At 35.8% G+C, this 12135-nt stretch overlaps 2 protein-coding genes across 3 annotated transcripts; one reads left to right on the top strand and one right to left on the bottom strand.

Moving 5' to 3' along the window:
- Window positions 1-6: 6 nt before the first annotated feature.
- On the top strand, window positions 7-3437 carry LOC145621269 (uncharacterized). Of its 2 annotated transcripts, XM_081676012.1 has the most exons (3): window positions 7-1503; window positions 2669-2978; window positions 3083-3437. In XM_081676012.1, the coding sequence occupies exons 1-2, from the start codon at window positions 775-777 to the stop codon at window positions 2951-2953; spliced, it is 1014 nt and encodes a 337-aa protein (XP_081532138.1). In that variant the 5' UTR covers window positions 7-774; the 3' UTR covers window positions 2954-2978; window positions 3083-3437. The 2 variants fall into 2 exon arrangements, with proteins under 2 accessions (XP_081532138.1, XP_081532137.1); XM_081676011.1 differs by having other exon boundaries at window positions 9-1503; window positions 2669-3437.
- LOC145621270 (uncharacterized) lies at window positions 3437-5048 on the bottom strand. Its single transcript, XM_081676013.1, has 2 exons — window positions 4551-5048; window positions 3437-3924 (listed from the first exon to the last, which is right to left on the bottom strand). Exons 1-2 carry the CDS (start codon window positions 4972-4974, stop codon window positions 3671-3673), a joined length of 678 nt encoding a protein of 225 aa, XP_081532139.1. The 5' UTR covers window positions 4975-5048; the 3' UTR covers window positions 3437-3670.
- Window positions 5049-12135: the final 7087 nt, after the last annotated feature.

Below are 12135 nucleotides of genomic sequence, written 5' to 3'. Positions count from 1 at the left end.
GGTGTGAATTTAATGGCATTATCAGTTTATCACAGATTTTCTCTCTCCTAATTTCTCTTCAATCAGCCCATCATTATCCCACCTTTTGTTGTCCTATGTTTCCAATTTCCCTTTAGTATTATGTTGAAAATGTTGAAAATGAAAGGTGAGAATTTTAGGTTCATGTTCTCAAATATCATTACAAAAACAATTTAGAGAGCCACAATTTTTTTCTGGTTTTGAAATTTCGATCAATTTACTGTCATTTTTTCTGGGAAAGGCCTCAAATTTTTATCAATTTAATTGGGTTTTCTTATTAGCTTAATTGCTTAGTGTTTGTACTAATTTTGGGATCAATTATTACAAGATTAGAATTTGGGTAGGGTTCAAATTCTAATATTTGAATTGGGTTTTTCCCAATTTGCAGATTGCTTGTACTAGCTTTGTGATCAAATTGCAGTGTTGTCAACAAGATTAGAACTTTGGAGCAAATTCCAGATTTCTGAAGTGGGGTTTGTTCAGTGTAGCAGATTTCTGAGTGATTTACAGGTAAAATCAAATAGTTTCTGAAGTGGGTTTTGCTTGGATGATGTAGAAATGTCTTTTTTCATATATCCATTCATGAAACTTTGATTGTGAAGGAATGATTTTTAATAGTAATTTGAGGCACACCTAGAAGTAGGTGTTTGATGCCCTGGTGTCAGAATTCGAGCTATCGAACCGCGACACTTGGGTATTGATTAAGGTTATTGGTTTATAGATGCAAGCAATTGATTGATGAATGGTATATAAGAGATGTTTGATGGAGTTATGACAATGTCTTTTCATACATTGAACTATCCAATACATTTTTTAGGGAGGACATATAAACATGGCACTTTAAAAAGCTCAAGAGTAATTCCTGCTTTAGCTACTCCTCCTTCTTCAATTCTTGTGCAAACTGGTGAAAATGACAACTCTTTGAAATATGGAGGAAATTATGTTCCAAACATGTCTTTATCAAACAAAGATTTTAGTACTAGTTCCATACTTAACCAAGGAAATGCAATTGGTGTGATAGGAGGAGTATCTCTTGATTCTACATTAAATTTCGTGAATAAGGTTGTAAGTTGGGGATCGAGGGAGGGGAAAGATTGTCCTCCCTTCATTCTTTGTTCTGATCCACAGCTGATGGAGGAGCTGTTGATCTATGAGAGAAGTTCTTTTCCTTCGTTGTATGCTCAAGTGAGGCCCTCTAATTTGGATCATACTCCGATTGTAGAGAACTTGAAGCGCAAAAGGGCGTTTCTGGAGCAAGGGGGTGCCCAGTGCCTTGTGATGCCTTGTCATTTGTTGCATTCATGGCATGCTGACATCTCTAATGGATGCAGTGTGCCGATTCTTCATATGGCTGAGTGTGTGGCTAAGGAACTTAAGGAAGCCAAGTTAAGGCCTCTTGAAACTGGATGTCCTTTGAGGATTGGTGTGATTGGTAGTGATGCTGTACTAAAATCAGGGTTCTATCAGGAAAAGCTACAGAATGAGGTATTGGTTTCAATGCTTTGCTCCTTTTCCTTTGCATTTCATACTGTCTAGATTAAAAAATATTGATTAGGAAAACTTTTTTATTGCTGAAATGTGCCATTATCAATTAGGTGGAACTTGCATATTGTTTTGAGTTAAAGGCTTAGAATTTGCATTGATTTAGGATTTTAGGCGCTCATCATGCAAGCTGACACATGATGATATTTTCCGTGAATGAAACATGAACTCAAAGTGCTCAAGTATTTTGATCTTGTGAAGTAACTAAACTTTTGGGTGAAACAAGTAGTAAGTTATGTATGAATTGGGATTTGTCTTTTTAGTTCAAAAGTTTCATTAATGTTGCTGGAGCTTATACATACACAATTGTTGTACCTTGTAGAATGTTGAACTGTAGTCATTCAAGGTTCTTATTCGCTTTGATGTATAGTCAGTATGTAATGTTTGGAAGAGAGTAGAAGTATCCAAGAACTGCTTTCGACTCCTTCAATCGTGGAATCTCACCCCTGCCCTACCTCCCCAAATATAAAATAAGAAGAATAATGGTTTTTTGTCCTTCCTCTGCTTTCTTCTTGGAGTTTATAATGATGAAATGAGCTGGCAGTATGATTGGGAAATAAGTTTGAGGTTTTTCTGAATTGTACTTAAACTGCTAAAGAAATGATACATGTGAGTTCGGTTGAGTTCCAGTGCCTTTGTGATACCACTCCTTAGCCTTCCTGTTGAACTTCCCATAACATTTGGCATGATTATAAGGTTCGTTCTATGCTGATCATTTCAGATAGAGAAGTTTTCTTTAGTTATAACTTATAAGCAGCACTTTGTGATTTTCTTTATATTCATTAGGGTTATGGGTAGAGTTTTCTGTTCTATATTGAGTGTTGAATTTGCTCTCCTACAACTGTTGAATTAAGCATAGGCTTTTCTGTTATTATTAGATGTCTGATGAGCTGCTGCAATTTTCTTGGGCAACAAGTTCTAAGATGCACAATGGAACTTATTTTATTTATTTTATTTATTTATTTATTTATTTTATTTTTTTTAACTCTGGTTTGCCTGCATTCTGGGGCAATAGTTGAAGTACAATTGTGTTTACGGTTTACATACGATTTGGTTTTGGAGCTTTGCATTATGAGTGTGTGACACTTGATTTCTCTTTCTTTGGTAGGGATTTGAGGTCGTGCTTCCAGATAAAGCAACCATGGAACACACTGTGCGTCCTGCCATTGAAGCATTGGACAGGAAAGACATTGAAGGAGCTCGGAACTTGTTAAGAATTACGCTTCAAGTTCTGTTAGTGAGGGCTGTAAACATGGTCATCATTGCATCTCATGACATGCATGAGCTTTTACCCCCTGATGACCCTCTACTTAAGAAATGTATTGATCCAATTGATGCTTTGGTGAGGTCAACTATCAAATGGTCTCAATCTGTGGAAAGAAGTTCTCAGTGAGCAGATCTTATATTCTCATTAAGCAGTATGAATCTGAATTATCAATATGTAAATGCCTTCTCTTATACCCATTTATTGATGCAGGACTTTAGTCAGTTACAGATTTTGTTGAAATTTTATTGATTTCAGGCATAGTAGTGAAGGACGATTGTAAGGGCAGACTTGTTGGCAAAGTTCTGCAATTGTTTGATATTCCACCCTCTGCAAGTGAAATTCAGTTCATTCATCATATTTTTATTATTTGTTCATGTTCTCTTATACAGCCAGTCCGTTGAATGAATGAATTCATCAAAATCTGATCGTAGATAAAGTCCATTTGCGTACCTAGGCACAGGGGGTGAAATGGCATAAAGAAAATTGTATTTCGACCTAACTGTTGGGAAATTAGCACGACTTGGCAATGACAAGTTGACGACAGATGGAAACGGGAATACTATCAGAATTTCCTTCTCAATGAAAAAGATCAATCTATGGCATGTAAAGTTTATGTATTTCTATGTCTAATAAAGTTGCAGAACAAATATCTACACCATCCAAGTGGTAATCTTGCTGACAAAAACTTGAATGGATTCTAATACGTACACTTCAAGACCTTGGTTCTGCACTTCTGTAACGGTACTTCTGAACTCTTCTTATGTACTGTAACCAAGTTCCACCCCAAGTACCAAACCCAAATCTAGAGGTACCCTGACATGAAACCAAATCTAATACTACTACTCATTGTTCACACCCACTAGCCAAACCAGGCACCGAGTATTCCTCATCAATCCAATCAGCGTAGATGCCAACAATTTTCTTGGGCCTTGTCCATTTGAATGAGCTCACTTGTGGTGGTGGCTGTATGTGCTTGAAAGCAGTTGGTTTGAGCGGTTTCTGAACCTCACTAGGGAAGGCATCCTTGACCAAGGTCTTAGGAGCAATCTGTGCATTATCAGATTCTGATGCAAGTACAGGTGCGGATCTTCTTGAACCTGAAACAAAACACAGGAGATATGGTAAGAAGAAAGCCTAAATTTCTTGTATGTGAATAGTCAAGCATAAACACATCACACATTTGTATCCACATAAGTACATTAAAACAAAGCTTAAGATTAAAAATATGCCTGTGTCAATCAAATTTCAAAGCTGGTGATGAATGCTCTGAAACCAGCATAATACAATATACACATTTGAAACTGAGTCAAACTCTCTGTTTCAAATTTCATGCTTGAAATACTGAAACAAGATTTGTTTTATGAACTGAAGCAGCAATTTTTTATGTATACATGGTGTCACAGCTTGGTACCTTCATCCAAACCATATTGCAAGACTTGTTTTCGAATTTCATCCAAACCATGATGCAATTCATAGCAACAAAGTGAACAAACCAGCGATAGCATATAGCTGTGACTAGAAAGCATAGATTGGTCCATAGTCGCCTAAAGTTTCAAGGAATGTAGTTGCAACGAATGTGACAAACATATTTCAGTTCTCATACATGTCAAAATTTTAGAACCAATAATGCAGTAACCTACTGTATTGAAGTTTCATATGTTAATCTACAGAACACAAATCCTAAACAATTTGCTGAAGGAAAACAGCCAACACAGCCTATTACCTTCTTGTCCAAGAGCATAATTGCATACGGAACGATTAGTATTGATGTCATTGTCAACAATCATTAAATTTGTACATTCCCTTCTGTTGCTCCATGAATCAACATCCACTGGCTGAATGTTATTAGCAGAGTTCTTTGTATACATATACGAGTCCTCCCTCCTCACTGCGTTATAATCTGATTCTCTATGCGGGAAAACACATCGTTCACCATAAGGGCATGTCCTCCTAGAGTTGTACCTGCAAGTTTTCTGACTTTCCGCTAGTAAATGAAGAAATTTGCATCTGTCCCCAAATTGGCATCTTCTAGTAAACCAAAAGTTCCTGCATAAAGTAGTCTTGTACTTGGAATTAACAGTAGTAGAGCCTCTATTAGCAGAAAACCGCGCTTCTGAGGGTCTTTCGACTATACTGTAGTTCGTCATAGGAGATTGGTAATCAGTTCCTGATTGAAGGAAAAAAAACCAGCAACAGAAGGCGGTCTTGTAACTCGCCTGCAGACGCAGACTGCAAGGCTGCAACAACAATTTTCATTTCTTTCAGTTAATCAAACAGAAAAACACATTCAATCAGAGTTTAAATTAGCATTCCACAAAATCAAGAACACCCATTGAATTTCTTTTTAACAACAACTCTACACATTGACTGGAGAAATTCAGAACAACTTGCATTGATAATTTTTTAAAAAAAAAATTAACAATAACACTGCAACATTTTCAGTTAACAAAAAATTCCCCGAAAAATAAACCCATAATTCAAGAATTCAATTCCCATAATTGGCAGAAATTGGTGAAGAATACATGATCCAAGAAAATTCATTCAAACCAACCCTTTTTTCAATTTGTTGGGGTTACTTAACTCCTAATCTTTCCCAAAAATATCAAATAATTAAAATCTAAGCCCTTTTTCATGGTTATAATTTCGACCCACAATCACATACTCATAAAACAAAAATCAATACCCATAAAACCCCTTCATCAAACTTCTTCCATTTTATCAATTTTCAATCCTTAACACATAATAGCAAGTTAAAAATCATCTGGGGTTTTTCAATTATAAAATGGGTAATATAATAAGACTCAAATTATAAATAACATAAATAATTTCTTGCCTGAAATTGACGAACTCCTTGATTCTTTGAGCAAGAATGGCTTCAAGATTAAGATCATATAAGAATGGCTAAGAAAACTATTCTTTGATTTCTCTGAGAATTTTGAAGTGATAAAAATGGGGAGTAATTCAATTGGACAGAAATGGGAGTATTATTGTTGTAACATTTTTAAATGTCCTCATTTTTTCCCGGGAAGGAGAAAATTAATTCTATTGTATCGGATGATTTTGTGTTTCACGTCAAATTGATTATACCTTTCCCATATCGGGTTACCAACGGGTTATTCTATATTTCTTTATATGTACGCGATACATGTGTTAATTCAAAATATTTCTTATAGCTTATTCATCAAGTTACAAATCTTGTTCATTAAGTCATTCACGAGACTTTCTACATAAAATTCCCTCCTCCAAAAAAAAAAGTTAAAATTAATTTGTTTATAACAACGGCATGTTTTCATACGATTATTTTCAGTTCAGTTCACCTCTAATAAGTTCAGTTTAGTTCAGTTCAGCTCTAATAAGTTTAGTTTAGTTCATTTCAACTCCTAATTCCTTCTCTCAGTCCAGTCAATGAGAACAGCCCTAAGTCTTATTAAAATTGTATTGATTTCAGGTGAACAACGATCGTATGGGCAGACTTGTTGGCAAAGTTCTGCAATTGTATGATATTCCACTATCTGCAAGTGAAATTCAGTCCATTCATCATTTTTTTTTTTTATTTGTTCATGTTCTCTTATACAACCAGTCCCTTGAGTGAATGAATTCATCGAAATCTGATTGTAGACAAAGTCCATTTGCGTAACTAGGCACAGGCCAGGGGGTGAAAACATCATATAGAAAATCGTATTGCAACCTAACTGTTGGGAAATTAGCAACACTTGACAATGACAACAGATAGAAACAGAAATACTATCAGAATTTCCCTCTCAATGAAAAAAATCAATCTATGGCATCTACATTTTATGTATTTCTATGTCTAATACAGTTGCAGAACAATATCTACACCATCTAAGTGATATCTTGCTAACAAAAACTTGAATGGATTTTAATACATACACTTCAAGACCTTGTTTCTGCACTCCTATAACGGTATATCTGAGCTCCCCTGATATACTGTTGGTCTGTTGCCAAGTTCCACCACCAGTACCACACCTAAATCTAGAGGCACCCCGACATAAAACCAAATCTAATACTTACTGTTGATGCCCACTAGCTGAACCAGGCACCGAGGATTCCTCATCAATCCAATCACCATAGATGCCAGCAAATTTCTTCTGCCTTTTCCATTTGAATGAGCTTTCTTCTCGTGGTGACAGTTTGCGCTTGGAAGCAGTTGGTTTGAGCGGATTCTGAACCTCAGTGTTGACCAAGGTCTTAGGAGCTGCTTGTGCATTTCCAGATTCTGATGCAAGTACAGGTGCAGAACTACTTGAACCTGAAACAAAACACAAGAAAATGAGAAATATGGACATATGGTAAGAAGAAAGCCTATTATTCTTACATAAGTCTAATAAGCATAACCACAAGTGTATCCACATATATACATTAAAATAAAGCTAAAGATTATAGTTTGGTTACAATTAGTACAAAAGGCTAAAGACAATGCCTGTGTCAAACAATTATCAAAGCTGGTGATGAATGCACTGAAACCAGCCTAATACAATATACACAATTTGAAACTGAGTCAAACTTTCTGTTTCGTATTGCATGCATGAAATACTGACAGGATTTGGTTTATGAACTTGAAGCAGAAATTTTTATAGATACATGGTGTCACATCTACCATCCAAACCACGATGCAATTCTTAGCAACAAGGTGAACAAACCGATGATGAATGATAACACATAGCTATGACTAGAAAGCATACATTGGTCTATAGTCGCCTAAATTTTCAGGGATTGTAGTTGCAACATTTAGTTATATGTCTTCACCACCAACAATGATCATTCCCTAATTCAGATTCATACCCGTTACATGATTTTACATCTGCTACAGATTGAAATCATCAAATCACAGTTGAAGGGCAAATGCACCCAACTTCAAAAATTCAAATTATTCAGTTCATTTGCCACAAATGTGTCTCACATATTTCAGTTCTCATACACTCATACATTGATACATTATGTCAAATTTTTAGAAACAATAATGCAGTAACATATTGTATTGAAGTTTCACATGTTATCTTAGACATCATAGTAATTTTACAAAGAACTCCAGTCTCAATCTACAGAACACAAATACTTACTAATTTGCACATAAAACACAGCCTATTACCTTCTTGTCCAAGAGCATTATTGCTTACAGCACCATGACTACGGATGTCAACAGTCATTGAGTTTGTACGTTGCCTTCTGTTGCTTCTTGAATCAACATCCGCTTGTTCTGTATGCCAAAATTTACATTTTATACCATATGGGCATGTCCTCTTAAAGTTGAACTTGCAGGTATTATGAGAAAATTTGCATCTGTCCCCATAATGGCATTTTCCAGTATTCCGAAAATTCCTGCATAATTCTATTCTGTACTTGTAATTACGAGCAACAGAGCGTTTATTAGCAGGAAACAGTGCTTCTGAGAGTCTCTTGGCCATACTGAAGTTTCTCACAGGAGATCAGTAATCAGTTCCTGACTGAGAAAATAACCAGCAACAGAAGGCGGTCTTGTAACTCGCCTGCAGACTGCAACAACATTTTTTATTTACTTTCGATTAATCAAACAGAAAAACAAATTCAATCAGAGTTTAGATTAGCATTTCACAAAATCAAGAACACCCATTGAATTTCTTTTAACTCTACACCTTGACATTATGACAGGAGAAATTTAGAACAACTTGCATTGTCTTTTTTGTAACAAAACAATGTAACAATAATACTGTAACATTTTCAGATAACTAAAATTGCCCAGAAATATAAACCCATAATTCAAGAATTCAATTCCCACAATTAGCAGAAATTGGAGAAAAATACATGATCCAAGAAATTTCAAACACACCCTTCTTTGTTGGGGTTACTTAACTCCTAATCTTTCCCAAAATTATCAAATAATAACACATACATTAACATCTAAGCCCTTTTTTATGATTATAATTTCGACCCACAGTCACAATTCACGCATTAACTTAGATAAAACGAAAATCAATACCCATAAAACCCCTTCATCAAGCTTCTTCCATTTTATCAATACTCAATTCTTAACACATTATAGCAAGTTAAAAATCATTTGGGTTTCTCAATTATAAAATGGATGAGATTGTAAGACTCAATTTACAAATAAACATAAGAATTTCTTGCCTGAAATTGACGAACTCCTTAAGTCTTTGAACAAGAAGGCTTCAAGATTAAGATCATCCAAATATAAGAATGGCTAAGAAAACTATTCTCTGCTTTCTTTGAGAATTTTTAAAGTGATGAAAATGGGGAGTAATGCAATTGAACAGAAATGGGAGTGTTATTATTGTAACATTAGAAATTGTTCCGTTTTAAATGTCCTCTTTTTTTCCCGGGTAGGAGAAAAATTAATTTTTATTGTATCGCATGATTTTTGTATTTCCGGTCAAGTTGATTATACCTTTCCCGTAACGGGTTACTAACGGGTTATTCTATACTTTTTCATATGTACCGATGTACGTGATACATGCGTTAATTTAAAATACTTCTTATAGTTTTACAAAAGTCCAACACTAAGGTTCAACTCTAGTTGTTAATACCTGGCCTCGAGACCAGGTAGAGTTGGCTGGTCCCTCAGTCAAAAATGAATATACCCTAATAAAAATGAACATTTTTTTAACTAACTTATTTTACATTAATTTTATATTTCTCAATAATTAAATGATCATTTTCATACAGTATGATGTTCATTCATATAAAATAAATGTTCATTTTCATGTCGTATGATGTTCATTCTTATAGAATTAATATTCATTTGCTTTACTATAATAATGTTCATTAGATGTACAATCTTTTTTCAGTTTCAAAGTCTCTTTATTTTATTCTTATATATTGTAAATGTTCTTTGAAATATATTGCACCTTCACCTTCACCATTAACATTCTTAGAATTATTCCTTTCACTATCATTATTCTCAGCGCCATCAGCAATTCTGTCATCACTAGCTTCTCCACTAGAGATTTTCTTCGAATCCTCCGCTTCTTCCGCCATTGAAGAAGAAGTAGAAGCTTTGATACTCGCACCACCAGCTACATTATCTCGCTTGCGAACAGAATCGCAATAATCCGCCGCCATTGCAGTCACACCGATTATCTCCACACGATTCTGAGATCACCATAAGAGAAAAACTCGATTTCTAGAAATTTCTTCAAATAATTAAATGTTCATTTTTTTTCTAGTAAATGATCATTTTGTTTCTAGCAAAATGTTCATTTTTATAGTGTGGGACCAGCGAGCTATGGGTGGTAGGGGTGAGCGAAGCAGGGTACCCTGTAAAAATATTAGGACCCGGAACCGAAACCTGTTGCTAAAAATAGGAATCGGGACCTGTTGCAACAGGTTCCTAAAATTGGGAAACGGAACCGGAACCTGCAGGTTCCAGTTCCTAAACAGGGTACCCTGTCTTTCAAAATAAGCTTAATAGTTACTTGATAAATTGTTACAATTTTTTTTTAAAAAAATAAATGTTCACAATAAAAGTTCACAACTTTAATATAGTACTTCAAATATAACAAACCAACACTAATTGTCTAGAATATTCAATACCCTATAGGTATCGGTTTCATGTACCCTGTAGGGAACCTGTACTAACAGGGTACCCTATAGGTTCTAGATCCAAAATTTTATTACCCAGAACCGAAACCTGTTGCAAAAGGTTCCCAATTTTATTACTCGGAACCGGAACCTAAACAACAGGTTCCGGGTTTGGAACCTGCGGTTCCGAACAGGTTCCGGTTCCAAGCCAGGGTACCCTGAATATTTGCTCACCCCCTAATGGGTGGTCTCGAGACCAGGGAAAAATTTGCGGTTCAACTCTCAAAACAATGCCAAGTCAGTCAAGGCCTAGTCAACGTAGCAAGCCCACTTTATTCTCGGCCCACTATCCATTAAGCAAAGGTATAAAAGCCTTTAATCTTCTCTCTCTACACTCATTCACATTAAGCCTTAAATAATTAATCCTGGCCTCTTGCATAGCTTTCTCTCTATATACACTTACTGACTTCTGATGTGTTCATTTTATATATATATTTATCCCCGTCCCTTGGTCATAATTAGTAGTGTTTTTGGCTCCTACGAGCCACTTTTATTACTAATTTGTGTTTTCCAGTGCTTTGGTAGTTTTGCTTGAGTTTTGTAGGAATTTGCGTACTTGGAGCATTTTCCCGGGTTTTTCGAGGAGCATCTACAAGTATTGAAAGACCGCGACCACGTTCGATAGCCCAAGACCGATTGGAGGTAGCAAATCGGTGACTAAGGGCTCAGTTTTGGAGATATGAGGCGTTTGGTCCAAGTTGGAGAGCCCAAGGAAGAGCCTCGAGGCCCAAGAAGCCTCGCCCGGACCACCAGAGCACCGCCCGAAGGCGCGCCCGGCCGGGCGGGGCGGAGCAACACCTTGAAGGGTCCCGCGCCCGGAGCACGCGCCCGACCGGGCGCGAGAAGGCATTTGAAGAGAAAAAGGCGGGCCCGGTCGGGCGAGCCACTGCCCGACCGGGCGCGTGTTTTCTTTAGGGAGTTTAGTTTTCCGTTTTGCTTTTGTTTTAGCGGAAATCTTCTTGCTTAGTATTAATGCAATTTTAGGAGACAAAATTGGAGACTACTTCATAATTCTCTTACTCTAGTTTTTATTCTCTTCCTTCTCTCTACTCAACTTTCTTTCTCTAGACTTTTATTTTCTTTCTTGTTCCTCAACTCTATTATAATCCCGCCGTCTTGGTACGATTTCTCTCTTAATTAATCTCAGTACTTTATTCATTCTAATTTTCCCTTCATGTCTTGTTTAATTATTATGTTTTGTTTAGTTTTAATTATGTCTGAGTAGTTTTCCTTCTAGGGTTTATGGGGATCTAATAAATAATATGAAGAGGTAATTTTATGATTGTTGATTATTAATGCTTAATTGATTTCCTATTGATTGTTTATATGCTATGCAATTAGATTTGGCCAGGTTTGATTGTATGAGTTTAGCAATATTGATTCGAGATTCGAGAGATGAGAATTGATGTTTAGGCTTAGTTTCAATAGGCAGATTAATTTATAAATGGTTAGGTCGAGATTCGAGAGATGAGATTTAATACCGGTAAATTAATTCTGTGATTGTAATACGTAGCGAAAGCCCTTTATGATCTGATTAATTAATGCATTGATGATTGATTATTGTGTTTTACCCTGGAATATTGTTTATTAGTGAACCTATGCCCTAGGCTTTATTATTATTGATTTCTTCCTTAATTATTCTCTTTACTCATAATCTTCGTAGTATAATTTATAATCACAACAAATATTGGTTACTTTAATAATTTAGACTA

The sequence above is a fragment of the Chenopodium album genome, chromosome 27, assembly GCF_948465745.1.
Source record: "Chenopodium album chromosome 27, dcCheAlbu1.1, whole genome shotgun sequence".
Lineage (NCBI taxonomy): Eukaryota > Viridiplantae > Streptophyta > Magnoliopsida > Caryophyllales > Amaranthaceae > Chenopodium > Chenopodium album.
Note: the sequence above shows the minus strand (reverse complement) of the source record. Positions and strands in the feature narration are given on the sequence as shown.

Excerpts from the sequence above, each read along its gene's own strand:
- LOC145621269 (XM_081676012.1), top strand. The coding sequence starts at position 775 with ATGTTTGATGGAGTTATGACAATGTCTTTTCATACATTGAACTATCCA. Across the intron at positions 1,504-2,668 it reads AGGAAAAGCTACAGAATGAG|GGATTTGAGGTCGTGCTTCC; the intron begins GTATTGGTTTCA and ends TTTCTTTGGTAG.
- LOC145621270 (XM_081676013.1), bottom strand. The coding sequence starts at position 4,974 with ATGACGAACTACAGTATAGTCGAAAGACCCTCAGAAGCGCGGTTTTCT. Across the intron at positions 3,925-4,550 it reads TTATGCTCTTGGACAAGAAG|GTTCAAGAAGATCCGCACCT; the intron begins GTAATAGGCTGT and ends GTTTTGTTTCAG.